The 26,964-nt window shown below is 35.6% G+C and overlaps 1 protein-coding gene across 5 annotated transcripts in view; it reads left to right on the top strand.

Moving 5' to 3' along the window:
• Window positions 1–1,142: 1,142 nt before the first annotated feature.
• LOC136247131 (fibropellin-1-like) overlaps window positions 1,143–26,964 on the top strand; it is a 49,301-nt gene continuing 23,479 nt past the window's right edge. Inside the window, exons 1-5 of one of the 5 annotated variants that reach the window (XM_066038756.1) lie at window positions 1,146–1,249; window positions 12,243–12,470; window positions 22,084–22,275; window positions 25,042–25,269; window positions 25,505–25,618. In XM_066038756.1, the coding sequence (XP_065894828.1) occupies window positions 1,168–1,249; window positions 12,243–12,470; window positions 22,084–22,275; window positions 25,042–25,269; window positions 25,505–25,618 (844 nt within the window). In that variant the 5' untranslated portion in view covers window positions 1,146–1,167. Of the gene's footprint in view, window positions 1,250–12,242; window positions 12,471–18,078; window positions 18,249–22,083; window positions 22,276–25,041; window positions 25,270–25,498; window positions 25,619–26,964 lie in introns of those variants that run through there. The other 4 variants (XM_066038755.1, XM_066038757.1, XM_066038758.1 and 1 more) reach the window with 4 other exon arrangements.

Below are 26,964 nucleotides of genomic sequence, written 5' to 3'. Positions count from 1 at the left end.
TTTTTAGCTGATCATATTATCAAATTTCAGTTGTGAACTTGTTGAAGTCTAAAAATAAATGTGATATGTGGGCATACAGTGAGTGACAGGAAATAATTAATGCTTAGTTAAAATCAATGTTGACCTGTATGAATTGCATAAGTCATTTCCTTTGCATTCTTTTGTCCACATTAAAATAGAAATTTCTGACAAAAACTTGTGGGTGTAGTATTAGTGTATAATTATTTTGGATATGTTAACGTTTCTTTGAGATCATGAGATGAACAGTGACGCATGACCAACCTAATTAATATTTAGCATTTCTTTTACGAACAGTACATTGTTACATACATACAGGTACCTTGTGACAATTACATATTTATGTATAATAACAAACACAATAGTGTTAAGTGGTTAATTAACTTCAGTTACAACACTTTCACTATGTGGCTTCCTCACGATTTCATCTGATTGGGTAGCCAGATATTTGAAATGCTGTAAAGAATTACATAATAATACATGCTTACTTTTCATATTGCATAAAACAATAATTATGTACAAAATGATACAGCTCATTCTCTTGTACCTAATCAAGGTTGATAAGTGCATGCGAACAAAAAGTGAAGCTGCATCTGTCATAAGGTGCAGCTATACAAGAGAAAAATGCTAGAGGTTTGTCAGTGCAGAATTTCATGTGGTAAATGGCCAAAATAACATGCCTTGCATGATGCTTACCATGAGAAACAGTGTACTGCATAATGAAATTCATGCTCCACACGGTAACAATCCATAATAAACTTGTTCTGTATCTACACAAATAATACACATATAGCTATACACTAACTAATTAAGGATATATACTCTACATATATGTTCTGAAACCTTAGCGGCAAATATGATTACCCACTTAGAAACCTTAATTACAGACATGAAGTCCTAGAAAATGTAAAGACTGTAAGAGCAGTTATAGCATTATCAATTCTCCAGATCTTGGCCTCTATTACAGTAACATTAACTGGATTCAAAATATTTAACCTAAGTGACTACTAGCAGCTGCAGTTGTCAGTCCTAATTTATGCTTTGTGTACTATATTGGAATTAGTCTATAAATATATACATACATATATATATATATTCGTACATAGCTGTACATATAGTAAGAGAAAGAGAGAGCACAGCTATACAGGAATGTTACTGAAAATGAAGAGTAGCTGTGTCATAGAAATGTGTTGTACTTTGATTTTTCTACATTTGGAGGTCAATGCACAAGGTCAGTGTATGTATAACAGCCGAAGATCTATTCATCTATCTAAGGTGATTGGTTGCTCACCTCAGGCTATTAGCTTGAAGTAAGTATAGTGCATATCAGTTGTATCACATGCCCTTGTGATTTGCTTTATATGTACATGCACCCTTGTTCTTGGGCCATTGTTATGAATTGAACACTGATATAGATAGATAGATAGATAGATAGATAGATAGATAGATAGATAGATAGATAGATAGATAGATAGATAGATAGATAGATAAACAGACAGGCAGACAAACAGGCAGACAGACAGACAGACAAACAAACAGATAGATAGATTTAAGCCAAAACAGCCAAGCTGTAAAAAAGGTGTGGCCCCCAAAAAGGCCATGATGAAAAAAGATGTGAAATCCAAGGTGGCAGCCAACAAATGGCTGTGATGGTAGGGTAATGATAAAAAAATTAATAACAATTCAGGTGATATTGGTGCAAATTATCTTGGCACTAAATTCATCTGAATTGTCGTCATTAAAATTTTTACCATAAACGTACCATCATAGCCATTTCTTGGCCACCACCTTGAATTTCACATCTTTTTCACCATGGCCTCTTTGGGGGCCACAGCTTTTCTTACTGCTAGGCTTTTTTGGATTAGATATCACTTCATTTAGTATTTGTATACACTGAAGCTGTTTTATGGCTGGCTTTGGTGTTTTAACCTGTGTTTTTGTTTACTACAGAGAAAGAAGAGAGACATTGAAAGCAGAATTTTTAATATTAACTACTACATTTTTGATTATATCAGTAAGTATACAAATTTTGCATTTATTACATGCCATTTCTTTTTTACAAGATAAATTGTTTGAATATGATCTCCACTGGGTGACTTGAAATGTAGCTGAACTCGTACAGGACAACTTTCTTCTAGCTGCTCTCTCTACTGGGTGATTGTACAGGGTGATTGTTTGTAGTAGCTGATCTCTCTACTGGGTTATTTGTTTGCAGCTGAACTTTCTACATGGTGGCTTGGTTCTACCTGATCTTTCTACAGGGTGGCTTATGTCTCTACCGGGTAACTTTTGCTAAGTTGATGAGCCAGTCACTACAGTGTGATTTGCTTGTAGCTGAGTTCTTTATAGAGTGATTTTTTTTGTAGTTGAAATCTCTACAAGGTGACTTATTTTAAGCTGATCCTTCTATAGGGTAGTTTGTTTTTAATCGATCTCTCTACAGGATGACTTGTTCTAGCTGATCTAAAAATGGGTGATTTGTTTGTACACTGTTGGTGAACTCTCAACATGATGCCTTTGTTATAGCCGATCTTTCTACAGGGTGACTTATTTCTGGTTAATGTCATAAATGATCTCTCTACAGTGTGATGTGTTTGTAGCTGATGTCTCTACAGGATGATTTGTTTGTGGCTAAACTCTCTTCAAGGTAACTTTTTTCTAGCTGATCTCTCTACAGTGTGGTTTTGTTTGTAGCTGATCTCTCTATGGGGTGGCTCGTTTGTAGCTGAACTCAGTACAGGATAATTGTTTCTAGTAGTTGATCTTTCTACAGTATGATTTGCTTGTAGCTGCCGCAAGCAATTCATCCTGCATTGAGTTAATGATTAATCAACACAATGGTAATAATTACTAAACAATATTATTCAATGTGCATGTATAGCTTAACAATTTAAAGATTTTTCCTTAATGTTCCTCATTCCTAAAGAAAAGAAAAAGTCAAGTTAAAAGTAATACCCAAAGCTGGCTATAGGCTGGCTTTAGGTATGAAATCACGCACGATATCTAATCAAAAACAGCCAAGTTTCAAAAAACGTCAGGGTGAAAAGATGTGAAATTTAATGTGGTGGCCAAGAAATAGCTGTGATGGTAGATCAATGGCAAAATTTTAATAACAACAATTCAGGTGAATTTGGTGCCAAATCCTTGGAGGAGGCAACACAAATTCACCTGAATTGTTATTATTAAAATAATTAATTAAACTTTATTGAATGCTTATTCAATAAAGTGCAGAAAATTAATTATGATATAAATGATGTATAATTTTGACTATATATTATAGGCAGGAAATAAAGGCTTGGGAGCATGCACCTTAAAATACTGCAGTATTTCAATTGATTAACAGATGTTTCTTACAGGCATTTGTCCCCCACTTAATGCTCCTCTTGATGGAACAATTGATTGTTCATTGGGAGATGATGGACAACCAACTGTTGGAGATTTTTGCAGGTTCACCTGTCGTGATGGTTTCGAACTGGATGGTAGTGACATGAGGATTTGTCAAAACAGTAGCACTTGGAGTGGTACAGAATCAACATGCACAATAGGTCTGTTTATTATAACTTTTACAACTGATTATAGTGGCAGCAGCTATACACACCCAACAGTAGATTGTCTCGACTTGCTGTAAACCTTACTTATTATAACAAGGGGATTATATTGATGAAGTCAATATTATTTTCTTGATTATCTGTTACAGACGAAACTCTCAAGAATATAAACTTGGTATGCATATCAACAATTTTGCCATGAAATACTCAAGGAAATCCCCATGGTTTCTTAGCTTTTCATGGATACTGCATCCATGGTGCCATGATAAAATACCATGAAATTCTGGTGTTCATAAACCTTCCATTGTCCATGAAAATACCCCATGAAATCACCTTCATGGTGCATTCAGTGGGAGCAGTCTACGTGGCAATGGATTGAGCTAGGTTTAATTTTGGGAAGGCATTTGCATGAACAGCAATACGTAGATGTATGCAAGAAATGTGCTCACAGTTTATACCGGTGATTTTTAATAATGAAAATTTAGGAAAATCTTTCACAATTACAACCTGTTTGGTGTCAGGCGACTCAGACCTTCACAGGTTGACATGGCCTAACTTTGGTATATTATGAAGTGTTATTGAAACAATAATAAACATTTCAGCTACAGTGTAATAAATTGATGTATAGTTGCTTTAAATGTTAGTAACAAATTATCTTAAAATTTAATTTGTGGTTGTGCAGTACGTTCTTGTTTTCAACATTCACTGTTCAGCTAATTTAGTTGAGCACTGTGATTATTCTGTAATAATTTTTATTATTTGAGCATTATGCTAATTGCTACTAGCTATACTTTTCTAATTTTATGAAAAAAACAATACATGTACTGCATTAACTACGTACTCTACTGTTTGAAACTTTCAGCTATAAATGATTGTGCTGGTAGTCCCTGTCAAAATAATGGAACCTGCACTGACTTGGTTGGTGGCTTTTTATGTCAGTGTGCATCTGGATGGACAGGATCAACTTGTGCCCAGAACATTGATGAATGTTCACCTAATCCTTGTCTCAATGGAGGAACCTGTATGGATGCAATCAACTCATTTACTTGTGAATGTGCTGTTGATTTTACTGGAATTACATGTGAAACAAGTGAGTTTACTAATTGTGAGATAAATACTGTAAGTATAAAGTTGCTGCTTTCTAAATTATATCTTTCTTTTCAGTTAAAATATTATTTACATCTATATAATGCAGTCATTTAAGCATGAGCATGTGGAGTCATGTGTAGTGTTTAAATGATTGAATGTCAGATCTAGAGTATATAATATTGTGTAAAGGGTACCTTTTCCACACATTTTACATGTTAGCAAGCAAAGTGATGTAACACTTGACTCCTTATATTGATTAAGTAGTTCTTAGACTACAACACGTTTGATGCTGAAATTTGATTGGCTGAAAACGTGGTCTCTAAATCTTGTAAAAATACGCTCATGTCCAATAGAGACCACACTCTGAGGTGATACGAAACACAATAACTACGTGCCTGTAACATTGACGACACACAGGCATTTAAATGGCTAGTAACAGCTATACTGAATTAGAGGGAGGTGTAATGGGCTTGTTTGTACTAATCAACACTCCATTACTTGTTTACAAGCAGCTGTCGAGGCACAACAATAGCAACAATGACAGTTGCTTGAGTCCAGTACTTCACAACATAGAACTCACCTGTAACATTAGCAGCGCATGGGCATTTAAACGGGTAGCAATAACCACGCTGAGTCCCACAGTATAGAGGGCTTGTTTCCAGTAATTGCTATTAGACTTTACAGCATATACAAGGACGAAGTGACATAATTAGCAATACATTTCTTGTTTGCAAGCAGCTGCAACTCAAGGTACAATAACGAGTTGTAGGCTAAATAAGTTAGACGTCAAGAACCACTGGGTTCTACGGGATTTAGAAAACCCTTGGGCCCTTAGTAGCACCTGTCACAGCACAGCGAGGGTGCTACTAAGGGTCTGAGGGTTTTCTAAATCTCATAGAACCCTGGTTCTTGACGTCTAACTATTATTTAGTTTCACACTGCAGCCAAATACTGTAGCTTCATTTATAGAAAATTGCAGGCAATTATATGCAAGGATATAGTTAAGGAAGTCATGAATCAAAATTCAAAAATGGGTGTGTGTGCGTGCGTGCGTGTGTGCGTGCTTGTGTGTGTGTGTGTGTGTGTGTGTGCGTGTGTGTGTGTGTGTGTGTGTGTGTGTGTGTGTGTGTGTGTGTGTGTGTGTGTGTGTGTGTGTAAGGTACTTTTTACAAATCTGGTTACTATTTGTGACCAGGCCTGCGATAATAGGGCATGTGGGCACATGATTTTTGTCTACTTTTTCACAATTTCATCACTCATAACTTTTTGTACCATTATGCTATGATGTTACAATTTTCAGCACTTAGTAAGCATTGCATTGGCATTATGATGCAAGTTACAAAATGGAAATATACCAATACTGAGATATGATCTGTAGAGTGATGGGGTGTAGTTTGTGCCCACATGCCCTGTTTTCACAGGCATGGTCACATTTATTTCTTTGAGTAATTGAAGCTCCATGGAGTCTGTGTTTTTACACAATCACATAATAAAATATATTGCTAGCTAGAGGAGACTAAACATTGCAAACCATTAATAGAAAAATGATTATGTAGTCAGTATAGTAATAATTGCTTGGATACATTTTAACGTTCGCAGTCTCTTTAACAACTTGTTAATACAGTTGGTGATCTGAACCGTAGATACTATACTAATAACACGAGATTGGAAGCTCTGTTCGTGGACTCAATATAGCATGTAGATTCCAAATAAGCAATCCTTGTAGTTTTGCGGACCTGCCTTTCAGTTGGTGAAGGCTTCAAAAGTCTGGTGATTTTGATACCACCTTAGCTAAGGATAGTGAAGAATCAAGGTACAGTAAGTGTATAGGATAACATATGAGCTAGTATTTGTGTGCAATTAAGCTCAAATTGTCTTGTAGCACAACGTAAATTGGGGAACACTACAAAACTGTACTTTGTACTCTTTTCCAAGTCTTTGAAGGCATACAGTGAAAACTAATGAAATTGTATTAAAGTACAGATAATTCCATATGGCTTGTGCCGTGCATTGGTACTGTCCAACGCTTTTTCCAGAAGATTTTTAGTGTTAAACAAAAGAGAAGTCACATAGTTTCTGTACCTGTTTCGGGTATTTCTAAGCATCCTCCAGACAATTGCTGGAATTATGGCAAAGCTAAGTGATTCGGGTGTGGCTTAGTGTAACAATTACAGTTCTTTGTTTTGTATGGACCAACTTACAGCTTGTGGAACAAGAGCCAAATCTCGTCCTGTGATAACAGAGCATAGTAACCAAGATAGCAACATAACTAATGACATGATGAAACCATCAAATTAATTACTTCCGGTACAATGAGGAATACCAGTGCATGAAACGGAGCTTCCAATCCCGTGGTATTAGTGTAGTATCCATGTCTGAACAGTAGAAATTACTGTTGTATTAGAGTATTAAAGTTTTGTCTTAAGATATAATGTTCTATTAGAGTCAGGGGCAGTATTAGTGGGGTTTCTGGGGTTTCCAGAAGCTTCTTTGGGGCTGGACCTATTTCAGAACAGATGTCCAGCCCTTATGTAGGCAACTAGTGTTATACTGATTCTTCCTTATCTTCAACTACAAACCCATAGGACATATACATGAATCATACTCACCAATGCTCATCTGCTAACTGATACTTTCATTATTCTTGCAGTAAAACTTAAGGATCACAAGTATTTTTGAGAGCATAAGATCAAGATACTCTAATAGAGCAGTCATCTTCTCTAATAGAACATCCAGTTAAAACTTAAACAATTATGCTAGTTCCGCAATTTATTTGTTTTTAGATGCAATATATCCAAACCTTTCTGCTATTAGAAATGTATCTTTACAAATTAATGTGTGTATTTCAAAGGCCTGTCATTGATATCTACTTGTATAGTACTTAATGACAGTCATTGAGGAATACTGTATTCATGTATACATACACCATTGAAATTGTTCTCAAATTCAATCTTAACCTTCAAAATTTTCCTGTGAGGAATATATTCCCTAATATTATGATTTGCACACTAAAGTGCAGCTAATGATTCTTAGATACTTCCTGAATGTTAACCACCTCATATGACTTTGCCCCCTCCCCAACTTAGCTAGAGTACTGTACTGTTCTGTTAAATTAGAGTACTGCTCTCCACCCCTGTGACATAGCAGTAAACCTTCCAAGACTACAGAACAAACAGAAGAGAATATAGAAGGTATTGGTAATAGTGATAATGAAGCAGAAATGCCAAGTAGCTATGAAGAAGCAAAGAGATTATCATGAATAGCTATAAAGCCAGCTGAATATACTTGAATAAAGATTCAATAGACCAATCCATCGTAACAAGCTACATAACTATTGGTGAAAACAAGGCATATTAAATGCTAGTGAGCATCAGTAGATCAGAAACTCTGTATAATAGTATAGGAACAGTTAGTTTCATTGAATTTCAAACATTGTAAAATTAAAACCTTGCCAACGTCTGGGGGCTGCACCCCCATACTCCCACATCTGAGTCCTACTACCCCTGGAAACCAAAAATCCTAGATCCGTCCCTGTAGACTATTAAAGTTTTGTCTGAGATATAGAGTATTTGAAATGGGTTTTGATTATCTGGACTTTTTGATTATATGAACATGTCTTAGTCCCAAGTAGGGATGCGGCGAGTACGCCAGCATAATTTTGGGCGTGCATGGGGATCAGGATTTGTGCTAGCATTTTGAGGTGATTATAAAGGAACTGCTTGTATTTATTATAGAGATGATAAACTATGATGAGTTTACAACTAACTTGATATCACACCTTACAAGCAATCAGCACCACACTAGTTAGTATATAATTGTACGTAATATTAATGTGATTTCCTTTTTTTTTTACCTGGGCACACCAGCTGTGCTTACTGCCCAGTAATCATAAATAATTAGGTAAGCTTTAACAGTAGGAAAATCTGCAAATCGCACAATTCCGTTTAAAAAGATATTGAGATACAGGGGAAGATCCAGGATCTGGCAAGGACAGGGCACAAACAACCTAATTTGTAGGTTAGTTGATGTTTTTAAGCAGCAATGATCACTTCTTAGTATATTGATTTTTGTCATTGTGTCCTTTGCAGATGGTTGTGAAGTCTTTAAAACTGTTTAATAGGCTATGAAAGTCTTAAAACACCAGCCACATGATGATTACTTTTAGAGGTGCTTAGTATGCACGAAGGTGCTAGGTGACAGTTTAACAGTTGTTTTAACTTTGACTTTCCAATAATATGCAGTTTTCATGAATTATATAAATTGATTCTGGTCTGAAAAAGTGTATAGTATTTCTATCAAAAGAAGTAAAGTTCTTCCACTAAGGTAGGGGGATTTGCCCCAAATGCTCCATCCTGGATCCACCATTGAGATACTCTAACAGAATAGTCTGAAACTCTAATAGAGCAGTCACTAATTATTATTTACTTTAATAAAGCAGTCATATTGAAATGAAATACTCTAATACAGCAACCAGCTAAAGCATTCAATACTATTTGAAGCTTAAACATTGATGATAATGGTCTGATACAGCAATAAACTGACATTATTAGCCAATTATGGTGGCATAATTTTGGGAATAATGGGCAATTCTCAAAAGCATTGTAGGTGATTTTTTGAACACTGCTAAAAGCATAATGCTCAATTTTTTGAACATAATAGCCCCATGCCTAGTGGCGTGTCAGCTTGTTTGGCAACACAACACACTATTATGTGTCTAGATTCCCTACAGCTGTGCTCAAATAATATTGTCCAAATAACCAGAAACCTACATGCCTAGTCCCAATAAATCGAGGGAGGACTGTGAGTTACTTACTCTATTGGAAGGTTAAATATGGCCTTGTCTAGATACCTGGGTGGGAGGGAGTCCATGCGCTCTTTTACAATCTATTTACTCAAACACGATGACCATACCCCATTATTATAATTTGTCTAGCTGTATTTATATATGCTAGCACAGTGAAAATATGAAATAGAGGGACAATGAAGGTGTGGGCATGGCCTGAAACAAAATATCACTTAAAAACCTGCCTTGATTTTTCCTCACAATGACATGATCGTATTGGTTGAGTTAAATCAAGCCCCAAGAGTGCATTCAGATCAACCAGGAACATTTTTGTTAAGTTGCTACAGAATTAAAAATAATTTTTGACAGCAGAATTGTCTACTGCCTGCCTGCAGGCTTGGGGCAAAGTAAATTGGTACTTGTACTTGAGAGCACCTAACTATGCATTTTAGAGTACTTATACTTTAATATACTTAAATACTTTTTGTACAAATGTAATGTACTTGTAGTTATACTTAAGTTCTAAAAAAGTACAATGAAGTCCTTTCATATGTGCATAGAACTGCATAATTATACTGTACATGAGAAATGTAAAAGCTGTCATTGGAAATAATGGTCAAAGTGCAATAAGGACTCACCTGAGTCCCTGTACTTCTGAGATACTACCTACAATTGCTTTCAGGTTGATTAATCAAAATGTGTAAAAAAACTTCATACTTGAAAGTATAGTCAGTAGCACAGCTAGCTGTAGTATGTAACAAGTTCATTTTCATAAATGTGATGATTTGTGTATACACTTGGATTTCATGGACAACCGATGTAAAATTATCACGATATCAATTTTGTATACCACTACATAACAAAATAATAATCTTTGAATGCACCACCAGGTTTGCACAGTTGATGTTTGTAGAAACTACATGTACATGCACAATCGAACACTAAGTGATAAGAGTAGTTCAATTGTAATTTCTCTTTGAATGTGTACTTAATTTGTGACTGGGCCTGCGAAAATACAGGGCATGTGGGCACATGATTTTTGCCTACTTTTTCAAAATTTCATCACTCATAACTTTGTGTATCATTATGTTATGGCAATGCAATTTTCCAATCATAGTACGCATTTAATTGGCTTTATAATGTAAGTTACAGAATTAAAATATTCTGTTCCAGTACAGAGATATGACCTGTTATGTGACAGGGTGTAGTTTGTGCCCACATGCCCTGTTTTTGAAGGCTCGATCACATTTTGTACTTAAACACTTAGTCTATCAAAAGTGCTTGCATTGTATTTAAGTACATGTCCTTGAAAGTCATATGTACTTATACCTATACTTTAATAAATCTCAAAAGTACTTGTTACTTTTCAATGTACTTTGCTCCATGCCTGCCTGCCTGATGCATTCAGTCAAGCATGATCAGTATTTTGTTACATGTATAGATGCATGTTCACAATTCCTAAAATATGCACATAAGTATTATTGTTTTCAAGTAGACTTAATTGAGTCTATAAATGCTTTTTTGGGGTTGCCAGGAAAATTATCCTATTATGCTCATTTTTATACTTTCCAGTTATGTCTCTAATCACATAGTGATTTAATTTGCCATACATTAGTCTCAATAGTAGGAGTGCAATTAATCCCAAATCCCATGGCCTTGTTTCTGTAATTGCACTGTAAAGTAGCCAATAAAATAGCAGAATAACAGAAGCCTTTAAAGTACAACAAGAAAGTGATATAATGAATAGCCAATCAAATAAGCCGACAATAGAAGCCTTTTAAGTGCAACATATGTAGACATTTTGAGTAGTCAATCAGAATTGCTGACACGTGAAGCATTTTAACTACAACAACAAATGATGTAATACAAAGAAGGATGATGCAATCACCTGATAGAAGTTAATGGCCACATAGAACTGGATAGATGTGTACTACAAATCACGAAGGGTGGTCACTATGTGATTAGTAGGCAATCACAAACATTTTCGTGCAATTATGGAATAATTGTACTTGTAACAGCCAAAATTGCACTCAAATGTGTGTGATTACCTACACAAATTCTAAGCCATGCATGCACAGAGCTAACTAAGCATGTTACATGAATTTCAAACATTGATTAAGAATATTTTGTATTATGACAACATCAAATATTATAACTTCAATAACTAAAGTTTTATAATCACCTCATTTGTCTTTCTTCAAACACAGATAGATATGATCATTGAATCAGTTATAAAGTAATTTTATTGCAATTCTCTCAAAATAGCTTCTCCAACTTTATGCCTGCGATAATGCCTATCACACCAGCATTATTCTTGATGCTTTTGGCTACCTATACACTAGTAGAACGGCTAACCAAAAAAAAGTTTACTTTTTGATAAAAGCACCAAACTTGGTACAATATGTGTTTGAATCATATTATTTCACATAGATATGGTACCATTAAAATTGCCAATCATGTCTAGCTCAAACAACCTACCAAATACTTATAACCAATATTAAAAATAAATTAAGGAGGACACAAAAGTGTTTAATAGTACATTAATATACTGAAACTATGGATGGTCATATCCAAAAGTTGATCAAGGGTGGTGTTCAACCAGATCATTAGATTACAGTGTTAAGAAGCATGGAGGGTCAAGGTATATGAAGCCATAGATGTACAATATATTATTATTATTATATTATTATTGTTATTATTATTTCTGTTGCATCAAGCCTGTACATTTTAAGCCATGATATCCAGATACCCAGCAAAAAAAACCAAAAAAACTTTATATTAAAATTTTCACATTTCATGATCAGTTGTAGACAATTGTGATCCTAATCCTTCTCAGAATGATGGTAACTGTACTGATGGAGTTAACTCATTTACATGTGATTGTGTGGATGGGTTTACTGGTGATAACTGTGAGGTTGATATAGACGATTGTGTTTCTTTTCCTTGTCTCAATGGAGGCACATGTATTGATGGAGTCAATTCATTTACTTGTATATGTGCACCAGACCACACTGGAGTGACATGCAGCACAAGTAAGTGTGACCATGTCGTGTATCAAACACCAGTTTATTGTAAAATCAATACCTTTACTGTTCTACACATGTTCAAACAGATGAATACACTGTAACTACTTGTGCATCACCACAAAGCTATACTGACAAATTGTTTGTCAGACTCAATAACCACTGTACATATGCTCCTCATATTTAGTAGAACAATTGTACAGAAATTGTATACTATGTTTATTGTTTGGAATATTCAGTTATAGATGATTATAATTGTAACATGCAATTTTACCCCCTCCCTCTAGCATATGGTTTGTATGCTTGTGAAAAGGCTGGAAATTGGGGACAACACTTAGGTGATTAAATTCAAGCATTTATGATTATAAATAAGGCACGCTTCATATGACTACATTGTCAAGATTTATAATGAGATGCTGGTTTTTCCACACATGCAATTGATATGTTTTTGTGACTGTGTGAGACTGTCTCGGCTAAAAAAACAAAAAACCTAGTTAGCTGTCAACAGAAGAAGCCAACAGCTTAGGTTCACAGCCCACAACTTTTATTTATATTAATTGGTCTACTCCCTTAAACTTTTTGCCATAAATTGGCAAACTGACTAATGTATAGTTTACTGACAATTTCTAAAAATGCATGACATGCATAACCTAGGGCTACAACAATGAAACAGATAACATATTCAAACTCTCCATGACCACATGAATAAGACAGTGCAGACATTCAATGGACTCACTTCCCTGCATAATGGCTCAATTACTATTGTGTATTTTTTTCTTTGAAGTATATGAAGCTTTTTATTTTCACTTTTTTAAAGAAGTATGCTTGTGTGAACCAGATGGCTTTTGCTATGATGGCCACATACGTATCTACTGTTGGATCTAGTGTGGGCAGAAACAAACCAATCAGCCACAACACTACAACAGTTACCGTCAGCTCTAAACATTCCATTATTCCATATTCTTCTACTATTTTCTGGTTATCCTTGCATACTACACAGGTCCATCTTGTAATAGTTTCAATTAATTCACATGTTAGTGCATTGTCAAGTCAGCACAAATTTCTGTTACTTAGCAATGTAAAAAGGAAAGTACAAGCATTAAGCACTTTTTTGGTTGTGTCAAGCAAATAGCAGTTCGAAAAGCAGCCAATCTTACAATGGAACAATGGAAATGGATTGCCCACCCACATGTAAATATGCCTGAGCCCAGGATGGGAAACAGAAAACCAATTTGGAGTGGCCTAAGCGAAAAATCAAATGCCCACAACTGTATGTGGAGACATCACACCATTCACCATGCAATCTTCAGCACACCATTTCTGCTCCTGTTACACAAGTGACAGAGTGCAGATATTTCATCCAATCAGTGGCGTATATAGATCAATAACGAGTATTTTGTACTCACACATTATAAAACTTACAGAATTAATTGATATTGTTGTCTCTTAGGATTTTTTCTCAAAACGGACACTACGCAACATCTACAGCCTCCCACTCCGCAAATCAGTTTAGTCCCAGACAACCCATATCATGATCTAATCCATTCAGTCAACATCCAGTTTGGGTTTATATTAGACACCTGTACGTTACCACCATTGAACACAAAAGAAACAGTCATGGCAGGATCAATGGAAGACATTCCCAGTAATGTGCAGGGGTGAATGCACCCCAATTAGCGTGATATAGGATTTCACAGTAAGATCAGGCCTGCCAACCAAGGAAACAGAAAAACCTTGAGACTTGGTCTTGACATCCAGAATAAACTACTGTATCTGCACATTATTATAGGCAGACACAGCAAGTTGCAACAGCCTCCATGCCTATACAATGGGAAGATAGGCCACCTTTACCATGCAACGCATATACACATTTCCATCTTCATATGGGTATCAATATAGCATTTAAAACATGTTTTGCATCACTAATCTATGCATGGAATATCTAGACCTGCAGTACATGTGTGCACCAGTCTTATTTCACCAGCTACTGTAGCTAAATGTACTTACTTGGAAGTCACTGTGTTGAAAGTGAAACAGTTACTCTTTTATTCAGTGCTGTGAAGTTGTAACACATGGATTATGGAACATTCTTGATATAAGCCGCTAGGTGCTTATAATATCACGTGATGGCTTAGTGGAGATGTGTCAATTTCATCCTAGAGGCTGAAAGCAAATAAAATACTCCAGACACATAGTACATACCATTTGTATAGGCTACAAACCCAGCCAGGAAAGCAGGTACTCTTGTGTGACATACAAACCAAGTGCTTCAGGGTTGGTATTCTGATCAGAGTTCTGACCGCTTAAAGTCAATTCCAGATCTTGCTCCAAATACTCTCCAATGCATTGGTATTAAATTGAAGGCCAAAGACGAATCCTTGCCACAATACCCACCTTTATAATCACATGATCTTGCCTCTGTTATTAGTTGTACCACAATTATGTACCCTGGGAAATCCCCTGAGAACTGGAAAAGGCTAGGAAAGGGCATTCTGAGAGTTTTGATTCTGGCCTGAACTTGCAAGTGGAAGAAATTGTGAGTTTATTGTGATGATCCGTGAGAATTGGTAGGCTTAACTAAAAATCTGTAAGTTTAGAGCTACTGCTTGTGAGACCTTGAGCTTGGTAATGAAATCATGAGTCTCACGGTAAATCCATGAGTGTTGGCAGGCCTGTAAGGTATATGCTGGTATTATAGGTCAGGGGTAATAAGGGTTGCATAGCTTAAACTATGCTCAGAGGGTTAAATCAGATCAGCGTAGACCAATCGAGACTTAGACAGTGATCATATTAAGCTAAGTAACAACTGAGGGATAGGCTAGTTAATTTAGCAAGAATACTGCTCCAGATTACCTACATGTACCTCTTACCATGTAGTAAGGAGTATAAGATATAAAGTACAAAAACCAAGTCAACTATGGTGTTTTGAATGCCGTTAGAGTGCTTAATAAATTGAGCTAATTGGATATAAGATATTACTTAGCTAATGAACTTATAGAGTAATGAATATTGTGACCCATAATACCTCCATATGACTTGTAATATGACCACTTACTGTGCTTTAGAGAAAAGATCATACAGCCCACCACCACATGGTAGGCTAACTTTTTGACATTTTAGGATAGTGTAGTTTGTGAATACATCTTTATTTTCCTATAAATGCAGTGGAACCTCAATTATCTGAACCCCTTGGGACCAGGGGTGGTCCATAAGTCTGAAAAGCGCATATCTCTGAAACTATGTAGAATTAGTCTTAAAGTAGCATAAAGAACATTTAAAAAAAAATAATTCTGTATTATCAACTACCCTAATAGAACAGTCACGACTCTAATAGAACAGTCATTTCCGTAGTTTGGTTAACTGAGAATCCGGATAAGTGGGGTCTGGATAACTGAGGTTCCAATGTACTATGAAAAATTGGGGTCACATTAGCTATTAGGTGATAGGAATACTTTTAAACTTAAGTGACTCATAATAGCCACATATTGCACTGTAATTTAAAGATCCTAACCATAGTTTTACCAAGTACTGTAATATGGCTGCCCAATTGGAAAGGGTAAGGGTCTGGTGAATAATAATCCGCATATTATACCAGGCAGAAGATTCGCAAAAAGTCACACTGTAAAAAGCTTCTTGCTGCAGGCTGAATGTAAAGTTTGAAATATGATTAAGTTTCAGTATTCTGTTTCACTGTAATTTGCCTTAGCTATATATATTATGTGGTCGCATGAGTCACGAATTCGAGAAGGAATGAGGACACATCACATTAATTTATTGCTTTTGCAATGCAGCTATTGTTCATGTCTTAATTTTAATAATGATGGTTGTTCCTCCATTGCTCTGAAGTGCACAAATTCTAGCCCAGAGGCCCAGATTTAGGAAAGAACAACTTAAAGTCTCCTCAGAAATTTAACCATGTAGCCAGCAGACTACTTCCTAAATTCCAAAATCATTTCTAGGAGTGCTAGCTAGTCAGTACTACAAAAAAAGAGTAGTTAAAAAAATAAAAATAATCATAGTTATGAATGTAAAGAACAGTTTACTCTGATCTACTGCATGGTCTAACTTAGCTACATATACATTTTAATGCAAGAGCCTCCCAGCCAGACTAGACATTATCTTTTCTCCATGCTATAATTAATATATTTTGTATTGCAATAAAATAGTGTAAGTCTTGCTAGGGCTCCTGTACTGACCACACCGTGAGTATCAGCATATATGGGTACCCCTGAGTCTATTCCCCTGTACGTATGCTGTATTATTGTCTTAATAAAACAAGACATCTGTCATTGCGATTGATTTTTGAGCATGCATGGAAAATTTGAATACTTTATATGTGACCGGATTTGCGAAAAGGTACCTTTTCCACACATTTTACATACCAGCAAACAAAATGATGTAACACTTGACTCCTTATACTGATTAACTTGCTCGTAGTATTAAAATGCAGCCAGATACTGTAGCTACACTCATGGAAAACTTCAGGCAATTATATGAAATAATAAAAAAGTTATGAAACAATGAAGTTCAAAAAATGGGTTAAATTTTGTGTGTGAAAAAGGTACCTTTTCGCAAATCCGGTCACATATATAATACTGCTAGAACAGTCATAATTATTTTTATGAATGTTCTATTAGAGTAACTCCATCTTTCAAAGTGTCTTTCAAGAGTGTTTATACACCATAGAACATAAACATGGCATGTAGTAGATATGGGGATTTAGAGACAATGTTTTTAGTCAATCATATTTCAGCTGTGAACTTGCTGAAATCTAAAACAAAGTGGTACGTGGGTAGTGGGTGACAAGAAATAATACATTAACATGATGTTGGCTTGTATGAGTTACATAAATCTGTTCTTTTGCATTCTATTATCCATGTTAAAACAAAATATTCTGACAAAAATTGTGGGTGAATTATTAGCGCATAGCTAATTGTTATTAATTTTGTTAAGTGCATACTCGTTTCTTGAACTTAGTCATGTTGTTGATGATAAGTGTATATGGACAAGTGAAGCTGCATCTGTAGCTATACAAGACAAAAAAAAATCTAAAGGTTCTATACATGATGCATGTCAGTGGCCAATAATATCATTCCTTTCACAGAACTTACCAGCCAATTCCTCTACATGCAGTATGGCTGGAACTTGTGCTCCACAAAGTTCAACACAGAATTGGTGAATTGCAAATACTGACACATATAGTGACTGAAAATCACACCATCTCCAGAGAGATATTTTTTTCTTAATGGTGCACGTGCTTGGCAATAAAATTATTTAAATGTATGCTTTTATTAAGCAGAAGCACCTAACTACTAGACTTTACAGTGTTCAAACATAGCCAGGGAGGTAACTAATCTGTATAACTACATCAATATGTATATCCACATTACATAAAAGAATGCATATAACTATATTATGTTCTGAAACCGTAGCAGCAAATATGATTTTCCCTCTCCGCAACCTTAATTACAGACACGAAGTCCTATAGAAATGTAAAGTTAATGGTGGTGTTGTAAGAAAGAGTAGCCATAGTAATATCTACTCCTCATCTTTAATCTGTTGGCTTCTATTGCAGTAACCTTTACTGGATTCAAAATATTTAACTACTAGCAGCTGCAGGTGTCAATATATTGGAATTAGTCTGTGCACATAGCTGTATATATAGTGAGAGCAAAAAAGACTGCAGCTATATAGGAATGATACTGAAAATGAAGAATAGCCAACTTGCCTCTATCATTGATTTGTGTTGCATCTTGATTTGTCTATACTTGGGAGTCACTGTACAAGGTAAGTGTACGTATGCATAACAGTTTGACTGTGGTTTTGTATATGGTATACTGTATGCAGTGTTGGGCAAGTTACTTTGTAAAAGTAACTAGTTACATATTACATATTACTTGCAACAGAACTATTTAGTTACAGTTACATATTACCCATAAAATAAAGTAACTGTAATAATATTACATATTATATGTGACCGGATTTGCGAAAAGGTACCTTTTTCACACATTTGACATACCAACAAACAAAATGTCATAACTGTTGACTCCTTGCACTGATTGACTTTCTTTTTGTATCAAAATGTAGCCACATAATGTAGGCATACTCATGGAAAATTACAGACACATGCTTGCAATGATACATAAGTTACAAAGTTTGAAAGTTGAAAAAATGGGTCAAATTTTATGTGTGAAAAAGGTACCTTTTCGCAAATCCGGTCACATATTACTTTGTGTCCACAGCCTTAAGCTGTCACGTGTGAAACTACCACCTTATCACGTGACATGATTGCGTTGTTGGACAATGTGCAAATCTTGGTTATAAGTAAGAAGCTGGTGAATAAGCTTCATTCAGTAGGCCTCGTTACTTCGTTGTGGTTAGGCGTTACTCAGAGGATTGCAAACGAGATTAGTGACTTCGTTACTTTTAGTAATAATATTACGTCATATTAGACTCGTTACAGTAATTATATTACTTAGGTAACGCGTTACGTTTGTAAGTAAAGTATCTTGCGTTATATTACCTGTTTTCATAGCGTATTTCGTTATATTACTTTGTTACCACAAAAGTAATAATATTACGTGACGCGTTACATAAGTAACGCGTTACTCCCAACACTGACTGTATGTATAATAGATCAAAAGCTATCTAGCTAAATTCCTTGTTGTGTACTAAATAATATTGTAGTTTTGATTGTAATCATTTTATCTGTCTATCATCTATCAATCTATCTATCTATCTGTCTGTCTGTCTATCTATCTAACTATCTATCTATCTATCTATCTATCTATCTATCTATCTATCTATCTATCTATCTATCTATCTATCTATCTATCTGTCTAACTATCTAGGTTATTGGTAACTCACTACAGGTTGTTAGCCTGAAGATATATCAAGACACACGGTAGTGTGTCGTGCAGCCCAAGAAACAGGCGCGCAGCACCCATGAGTATATTGACAGGAAGAAAGAAAACGAAATTTTCGCACCTCCGTAGTATTGTGCTGCCGTGATGAAACAATACGATTTTTGCTGTGGACATTCCCTCCAACGTCAGTACGCCACATTCCAATTTTGAGCGAAATCGCATCAAGCGTTCCCGAGATATGCGACTTCAAAAATTGGCTTAGTTTCTTCGTTTTTTTTTTCTTCTTATTTTTCTTCCTCTTTTCGCACACTTACAAAAACTGCTATAAAACGCGAACGCCATATCCGATCGCCTTGAAATTTGGCACACAGGAGGGGGTATAAAGGCGCATCTCTGTACCATCTTTGGCTGGAATACGATAAACAGGCAAAGAGTTATTAGCGATTATCCACGAAAAATAACACCAATATGTTGTCACGCCTACAGGGTAAACCGCTTACGGGAAGAAGCTGAAAATCGGTGGGTGAATAGGTTAACTATTGAACCTCCAACCTTTTGTGGTTTGAAAAAATCGAGCTAAAAACCAGGAAGACACAACGAAAAAACCAACAGTGTGTAACAATTACGCAATCGAGATTAACTAATTAAAAAACGACTACTTTCCACGCCCACCAGAAAAACCGCTTGGGGTAATGCTTTGAAATACACTGTACAGATGGAGTAATCATCTTAGAAAGGATCTTCAATGGTGTAGAAGAATCAGACTTAAAGCCACGGAGTTATAACACGAAATCAAACTTGGTGTAGCAAGTGCGAGATCGAGATACTCTAATAGAGCAGTCACCCTAATAGAGCAGTCACCCTGAAAAGAATTCAAAAGATCAGCTAGAAACTAGTAACCTGTATAGAGATAAGCTACAAACAATTCCCCCTGTAGAGATATCAGCTAGAAGAAGTTACCTCGTAGGGAGTTCAACTACGTAGTTCAGCTAGAAGAAGTCACCTTGTAGAGAGTTCAGCTACAAAGAAATCACCATGTAGAGAGTTCAGCTGCAAACAAATCGCCCTGTAGAGGGATCAGCTAGAAGAAATTACCCTGTACATAGTTCAGCTACAAAGAAACCATCATGTAGAGGGTTTAGCTGCAAACAAATCACCTGTAGATAGTTCAGCTACAAACAAATTACCCTGTAGAAAGATCAGCTAGAAGAAGTCACCTTGTAGAGAGTTCAGCTACTAACTAGTGACCCTGTAGAGACATCAGCTAGAAGAAGTTACCTTGTAGAGAGTTCAGCTACAAACAAATCATCCTGTAGAGAGATCAGTTAGAAGAAGTTACCTTGTAGATAGTTCAGTTACTAACAGTTCACCCTATAGAGAGATCAACTAGAAGGACTCACCTTGTAGAATGTTCAGTTGCAAAGAAACCATGCACCATGTAGAGTTCTGTAATAAATATATGTATTTTATATATATATATAATTTGTACATTTTTGATAAATTCAAAAATAATTAAAGTACTCATCTGCTTCATCTTTTCTTCTTTCCTGCATGTGGAAAAGAAAAAAAAGATAGGTTAAAAAGCCCCAAATACAAAAAGAAGTGAAATCTAATCCAATAACAGTCAAGCTGTAAAAAAAAAGTGCGGCCCTCAAAAAGGCTATGGTGAAAAAAGATGTGAAATCCAAGGTGGCGGCCAAGAAATGGCTGTGATGGTAGGTTAATGGTAAAAAATTTTATAACAACAATTCAGGTGAATTTTGTACCAAGACCAAGCGGCACCAAAATTCACCTGAATTGTTGTTATTAAAATTTTTATCATTAACCTACCATCACAGCCATTTCTTGGCCGCCACCTTGGATTTCACATCTTTTTTCACCATAGCCTTTTTGAGGGCCGCACTCTTTTCTTTACAGCTTGGCTGTTTTGGATTAGATACGTACAACACAGAGTGATTACATAGCCATTATTTTCATATGAACTTTTAGTATGTGACAGGAGTGGCCAAAGTTTTAATGTTTGGTTTGTTACAAAAGCCTTACTAAGTATTTTTATTCCACATGATTGAATTGATAAACACGTAACACAATGCTTTTGACAGTGTTATTTGTACAGTGTAGAGTCACTAATGAAAGTATTTCATATTGCTTGCAAATTGTGTTACTGATCAGACACGCAATGTTAAGCAATCATGTACGGCAACTATTTTTTGCAATTGCCATGATTATGATTTCCTTCGCTGTTAATTGTGATGTTTCCCTTGCAAAATCCCACAATTGTGGAGCAGTTTAATAACAATGAAAATTTTACTGTTGCTAAAAACTATCATACATCATTAATTTTTTTTGTTTTTAATGTAATTTGTTTTATCATATTTGTAATTTGTCTTTGAGTTGTTGCATTGTGTCCATATGTTTTGTTTGTTTCTATTTTTGTATCCATCCCATGTATTTATTTGTTTAGTTGTTAGCTAGCTATGTGCATTAGTCTATTTTGCATGCTGCTCTGGCAAGGAGTTGCTGTTTGACAGAATACAAATAATCAATCGATCAATCAATCCTTCATCCAAAATATTCAGTATAATTACAATACAATAGTTGATAAACATTATATAATTTTTTTACATTGCACTTTCCTACAAGGGCAATGTAACAAGCAAAATGTACTCATCTTTGCTGGTTTATCAACATACAGTAACACCTCCATAATTACCTTGTAGTGTTATAATTGCTTTATTAACAGATGCTTCTTACAGGCATTTGTCCTCCACTTGATGTTCCTCTTGATGGAATAATTGATTGTTCATTGGGAGATGATGGACAACCAAATGTTGGTGACTTTTGCAGGTTCACTTGTGATGATGGTTTTGAACTGGATGGTAGTGACATGCGGACCTGTCAGAACGATAGCAGTTGGAGTGGCACAGAAACAACATGCACAACAGCAGGTCTGTTTACCCATAACTAATTATTTAATAACAGCAACCATAAACACAGTGTTCAGGTCTACACTTACGTACTGTAAATCTTACTTTATAGGATTGTATATGTATATATATATACTGATGAAGTGAATTAAAACAATATCTTTTCCGTTAAGGCCACTTCAACTTGACTGCTTTATGGTGTAGACCTCAACAGTATAGGGTCAGTAGATAGGAATTCAAACAAAAGGATTAACAGAAATCTGAACAAAAGATGTGCAAAAATAGCAACATACTATGTAAAAATTGAAGTGTGCTTTGCATATAAAAGCGTAACACCAAAATGGTGCACTCAGCACACACTTATTTTTTTTCCGAGTAGACCTGCTTAGACAGTGGCATTTGGAGAATGCTTTGATATTTGCAGGTTTTTATTCTGGTAAGAGACCTGTACACTGGTGTATTATTGAGTAAGACACCTAGCCACCAATTTTTGACAAATAATTTTAAAATTGCATACTTTGTGTGTTGCTAACAAAATCCCAGTTATGGGGCCATTGTCTAATTAACTAAGACGTGCACTACTAAGGGTAAATATAAACAGTGGACCAGGGGATGGAGATCTAAGAGCCAGGGAACCAAGAATCTGTGAATACCCAACTTTTCATGGAAATTTACAAATTTCATAATGTTTATATAAATTGTGTGCTTTTACTAAACGCCTCTACCATTACAGTGGCTAATCTCACATGGCTAATCCACTTTCTGTCTGTTGTAACTGAATAGTGTGTGTGTGTGTGTGTGTGTGTGTGTGTGTGTGTGTGTGTGTGTGTGTGTGTGTGTGTGTGTGTGTGTGTGTGTGTGTGTGTGTGTGTGTGTGTGTGTGTGTGTATTACTGAAGGTGTGAAGAATAAGTGGCTTATGAGACACTTATGGCATTCTACAAGGAACCAACATGATGCCAGGATGTCAATACAGATTACAAAGATAAATCTAGGCTATTTGAGACTAACCACTGTGACTTGCAAACATATCTAGTACAAGAATAGAATGTGTGAACATTGTGAAGTAGGTGAATTACACAAAATTTAGGATCTCACGGGTCCTTGGGTCCCGGTCCCCAGGTCCACTGTTCATGCCTACCTGCATTGTAAGGATTCTTCAGTGGATAAACTGAATTGATGTAATAATTGCTTTGGCTCTGCCTTGGTGATTTTTACATTATTCCTGAGGGGTGTTTATCCACTGAAGAATCCTAGCACTACATGTCTTACCTATACATGTAAGGGTTCAGTGTGGTATAGACGATATGCACACTTTATTACTCGAACGAAAAATGATCAATTAAGCGTAGACGGCGCAAAACTCAACGGTAACTTAAAAGTGCAAAAGAAGTGTATGGCAAGCGAGATGGCCTGTCCTTAGCTCGAGTGGTGAGTTATTGCTTGAGCCGCATTTGCTTCCCATACTTTTGTATGGGACTTCCGCTTTTAAGTTACCGTTGAGTTTTGCACCGTCTACGCTTAATTGATCATTTTTCGTTCGAGTAATAAAGTGTGCATATCGTCTATTGACAAGTAGCAATTCATTGGTAGCTGGTGTCCATGCATGCACACTACCAGAGACAAAATCATGTATAATAATTACAAAATTTCTTGAAAATTGATATGAAATACTTATGGAATTCCATAGGCTTTCCCATGAAGTTTATGCATCCATGGAATTACAATGCCACATAGAATTGTGATGTTCATAAGTATTTCATATTCTATGAAAAAAATGATGCCCATGAACTGACTTGTATGGTACATTTAATGGGAGTGGCTTTGCTATTCATGCCAAATCTGGATTGTGCTAGATTTAAGAACGGCACTGTAAAAATGCAAGGTTTGTGCTCACAGTTACTATTGTAAGCTTTATTTGTAAGATGAAAATTTATTTTAATTTTTCAATAAGGCCTATGCAGCAACTGCCAACTACCATACGCAAGGAAATTTTGATGTAAGAAAAATTTGATGAATTTACACTTCAGCAGATTTGACAAATAAAATGCTGACGAAAAAAAGAATTGTAGACAAAGCCTGTGCTTTTAAAGGCACATATAAACATTAGACAAATGTAAATTTTACAAATTAAATCGATTTGTCAAATTTTTCTGATGTTAAAATTTCCTTTCCTACGGTAGTCAAGTTGACATTGCCTAAATTTAGCACATGACATGTTAGTTGAGTAATAATAAACATTCATTTCAGCCATATATGCATATAACAAAATTTAATTTTACATAATTATACTGTAACAGACTTTGCTATAGTTATAATAAATGTTAAAAGCAATGCCATGAGTCCTGTATGGATAATAATAATAATGTTGGCTGCACCTAGTTGTCCTGAGGGTTCTGACAACAAACTGCTGGTGCCTGTATTTTAACTACTTTCAGAACTGTGAACTTTGAACCATCAGTAGGTAGGCAATAAAGCACCACTATTGGAAATAAAGTAGCGAGTTCACATCTCAACTGAGCTTATGGAAGATAAAGTTTTTTTTGTTTGGTGTCATCTAGCTCCACAGAGTTCTATAGGCATGCTACGTATGTCTTTACTTATTAAATTTTGCTGTTAAAAGTGATTACTAAATCCTGTAATGTACTAATGTTGATTTCTTAATAATATCTTGGTAGCTATAATCAAGCTCAATCATACATTCAGATAGACCTGAAATGAAGTTCGTATGGGATTTTAAACAAAATGCCTTCGATAGCCATGCTGAAATTATATTTTCACATTTCAGTTGTAGACAATTGTGATCCTAATCCTTGTCAGAATGATGGTAACTGTACTGATGGAGTTAACTCATTTACATGTGATTGTGTGGATGGATTTAGTGGTGATAACTGTGAGGTTGATATAGACGATTGCGTTTCTTTTCCTTGTCTCAATGGAGGCACATGCATTGATGGAGTCAATTCATTTACTTGTATATGTGCACCAGATCACACTGGAGTGACATGCAGCACAAGTAAGTGTGACCATGTTGTGTATCAAACACCAGTTTATTGTAAAATCAATACCATCACTATTTCACACATATTCAAATAGTCTAATACAGTAACACTGTAACTACCGTACTTGTGCATAACCACAAAGCTATGCTGACAAATTGTTTGGCAGTCTCAATATACATATGCTCCTCATATTTAGTAGAACAATTGTACAGAAATTTGCATACTCTGATTATTGTTTGGAAGTTTCAGTTATAGATGATTGTAATCCTAATCCTTGTCAAAATGGTGGAACATGCACTGATGGAATCAACACATTTACATGTGACTGTGAGGAAGATTTCACTGGAAAGAGATGTGAATTAAGTAAGTAATAGTTTTATCACACTGTAATTTCAATATTCTATACTGAAATAAATCTACTGGATGTAGCTAGTAGCTATAGTATCTTACTGTATGTCACAGTATGCAGGTGACATCTATGTACTATATTAGTCTGGCACTGCCGACCCTTTTACACCGCTCACTTTTTGATTAGTTGGGCGGCACTCGCTGTAAAAGGATCTGGTCACAACCGCATACTACAGACGATTGCGCGATCTTTGCAACAAAAACCGTCAGGCGAAAACCGAAAACGTGATCCATTTGCTTTGAAAAGGTTCCTAATTACGTAACAAGTTCACGTTTCCATTGACTTCCCCATAAGCTACAACTATTTCCTATGTTTCAGACTGAAAATTTTGATGCAGAGCAGTTTTATACACATTGAATGTGCACAAATGTCTAAATCATATAATTACTTTACTGCTTTTTAAGTGGACAAGAGATGAATGAGTGGCTATATTATATGAGCCTAAAGAATGACATAAGCAAGACCATCTGCATTTCATTTACAAAATATTATTAGGAGGCTAAGTGTGCTGATACATGGAATAGTGCTGCAGATGTTAGTTTTCATATTCAGAAACTTTGGACGATTAATTCTCAAGAGTTGTGTGGTGACTGTTCTATTAGAGTATTTTGATAGACTGTTCTACAGCTTTTGATCATTCATAATTTATATATATATATAGTTTTTTTTTTTTGGGGGGGGGGGGGGATTGGGGGGCATGCACCCCCTCTGCCTCCTTTGGATCTGCCACTGGAAATAGTGTTGGTTACCAGTTATATAGTTATATTTATACAAGATGAACTGTTCTGCCATGTAAAATTGTCTATAAAGACAACCACCATTAATTTTGCATAAAGTGGCCATGTATGTGGCAATATGTGTATACCTTCAAAGACTGAATTTTTGAGAATTACCAATAAAATGAATTATGTTCAATCATCCTATTACCTATCTAATACCTTAATACCATCAGTAAGTCATACAAAGTATCTGGGTGTCATTATCGACAAAAATCTTAAATGGACACAACATGTTAACATGATCACTGCAAAAGCAAACTCAGTAAGAAGTCTTTTACAATGGAATCTAGCAAAGTGTCCTGCAACAGTTAAATGCTACTGCTATAATACATTTGTTCGCCCCATTCTAGAATATGCCAGTACAGTGTGGTCCCTATACCTTGAACATAACATCTATAAATTAGAAATGGTACAGAAAAGAGCAGCAATGTTTGTGATGAATAACTATAATAGAACAGCTAGTGTGACAGAAATGTTGAACAGTTTACAATGGCACACATTGGAGAAGCGAAGAAATAATT

Source organism: Dysidea avara, chromosome 2, assembly GCF_963678975.1.
Source record: "Dysidea avara chromosome 2, odDysAvar1.4, whole genome shotgun sequence".
Taxonomy (NCBI): Eukaryota; Metazoa; Porifera; class Demospongiae; order Dictyoceratida; family Dysideidae; genus Dysidea; species Dysidea avara.
This window is presented reverse-complemented; position numbering and strand designations above follow the sequence as displayed.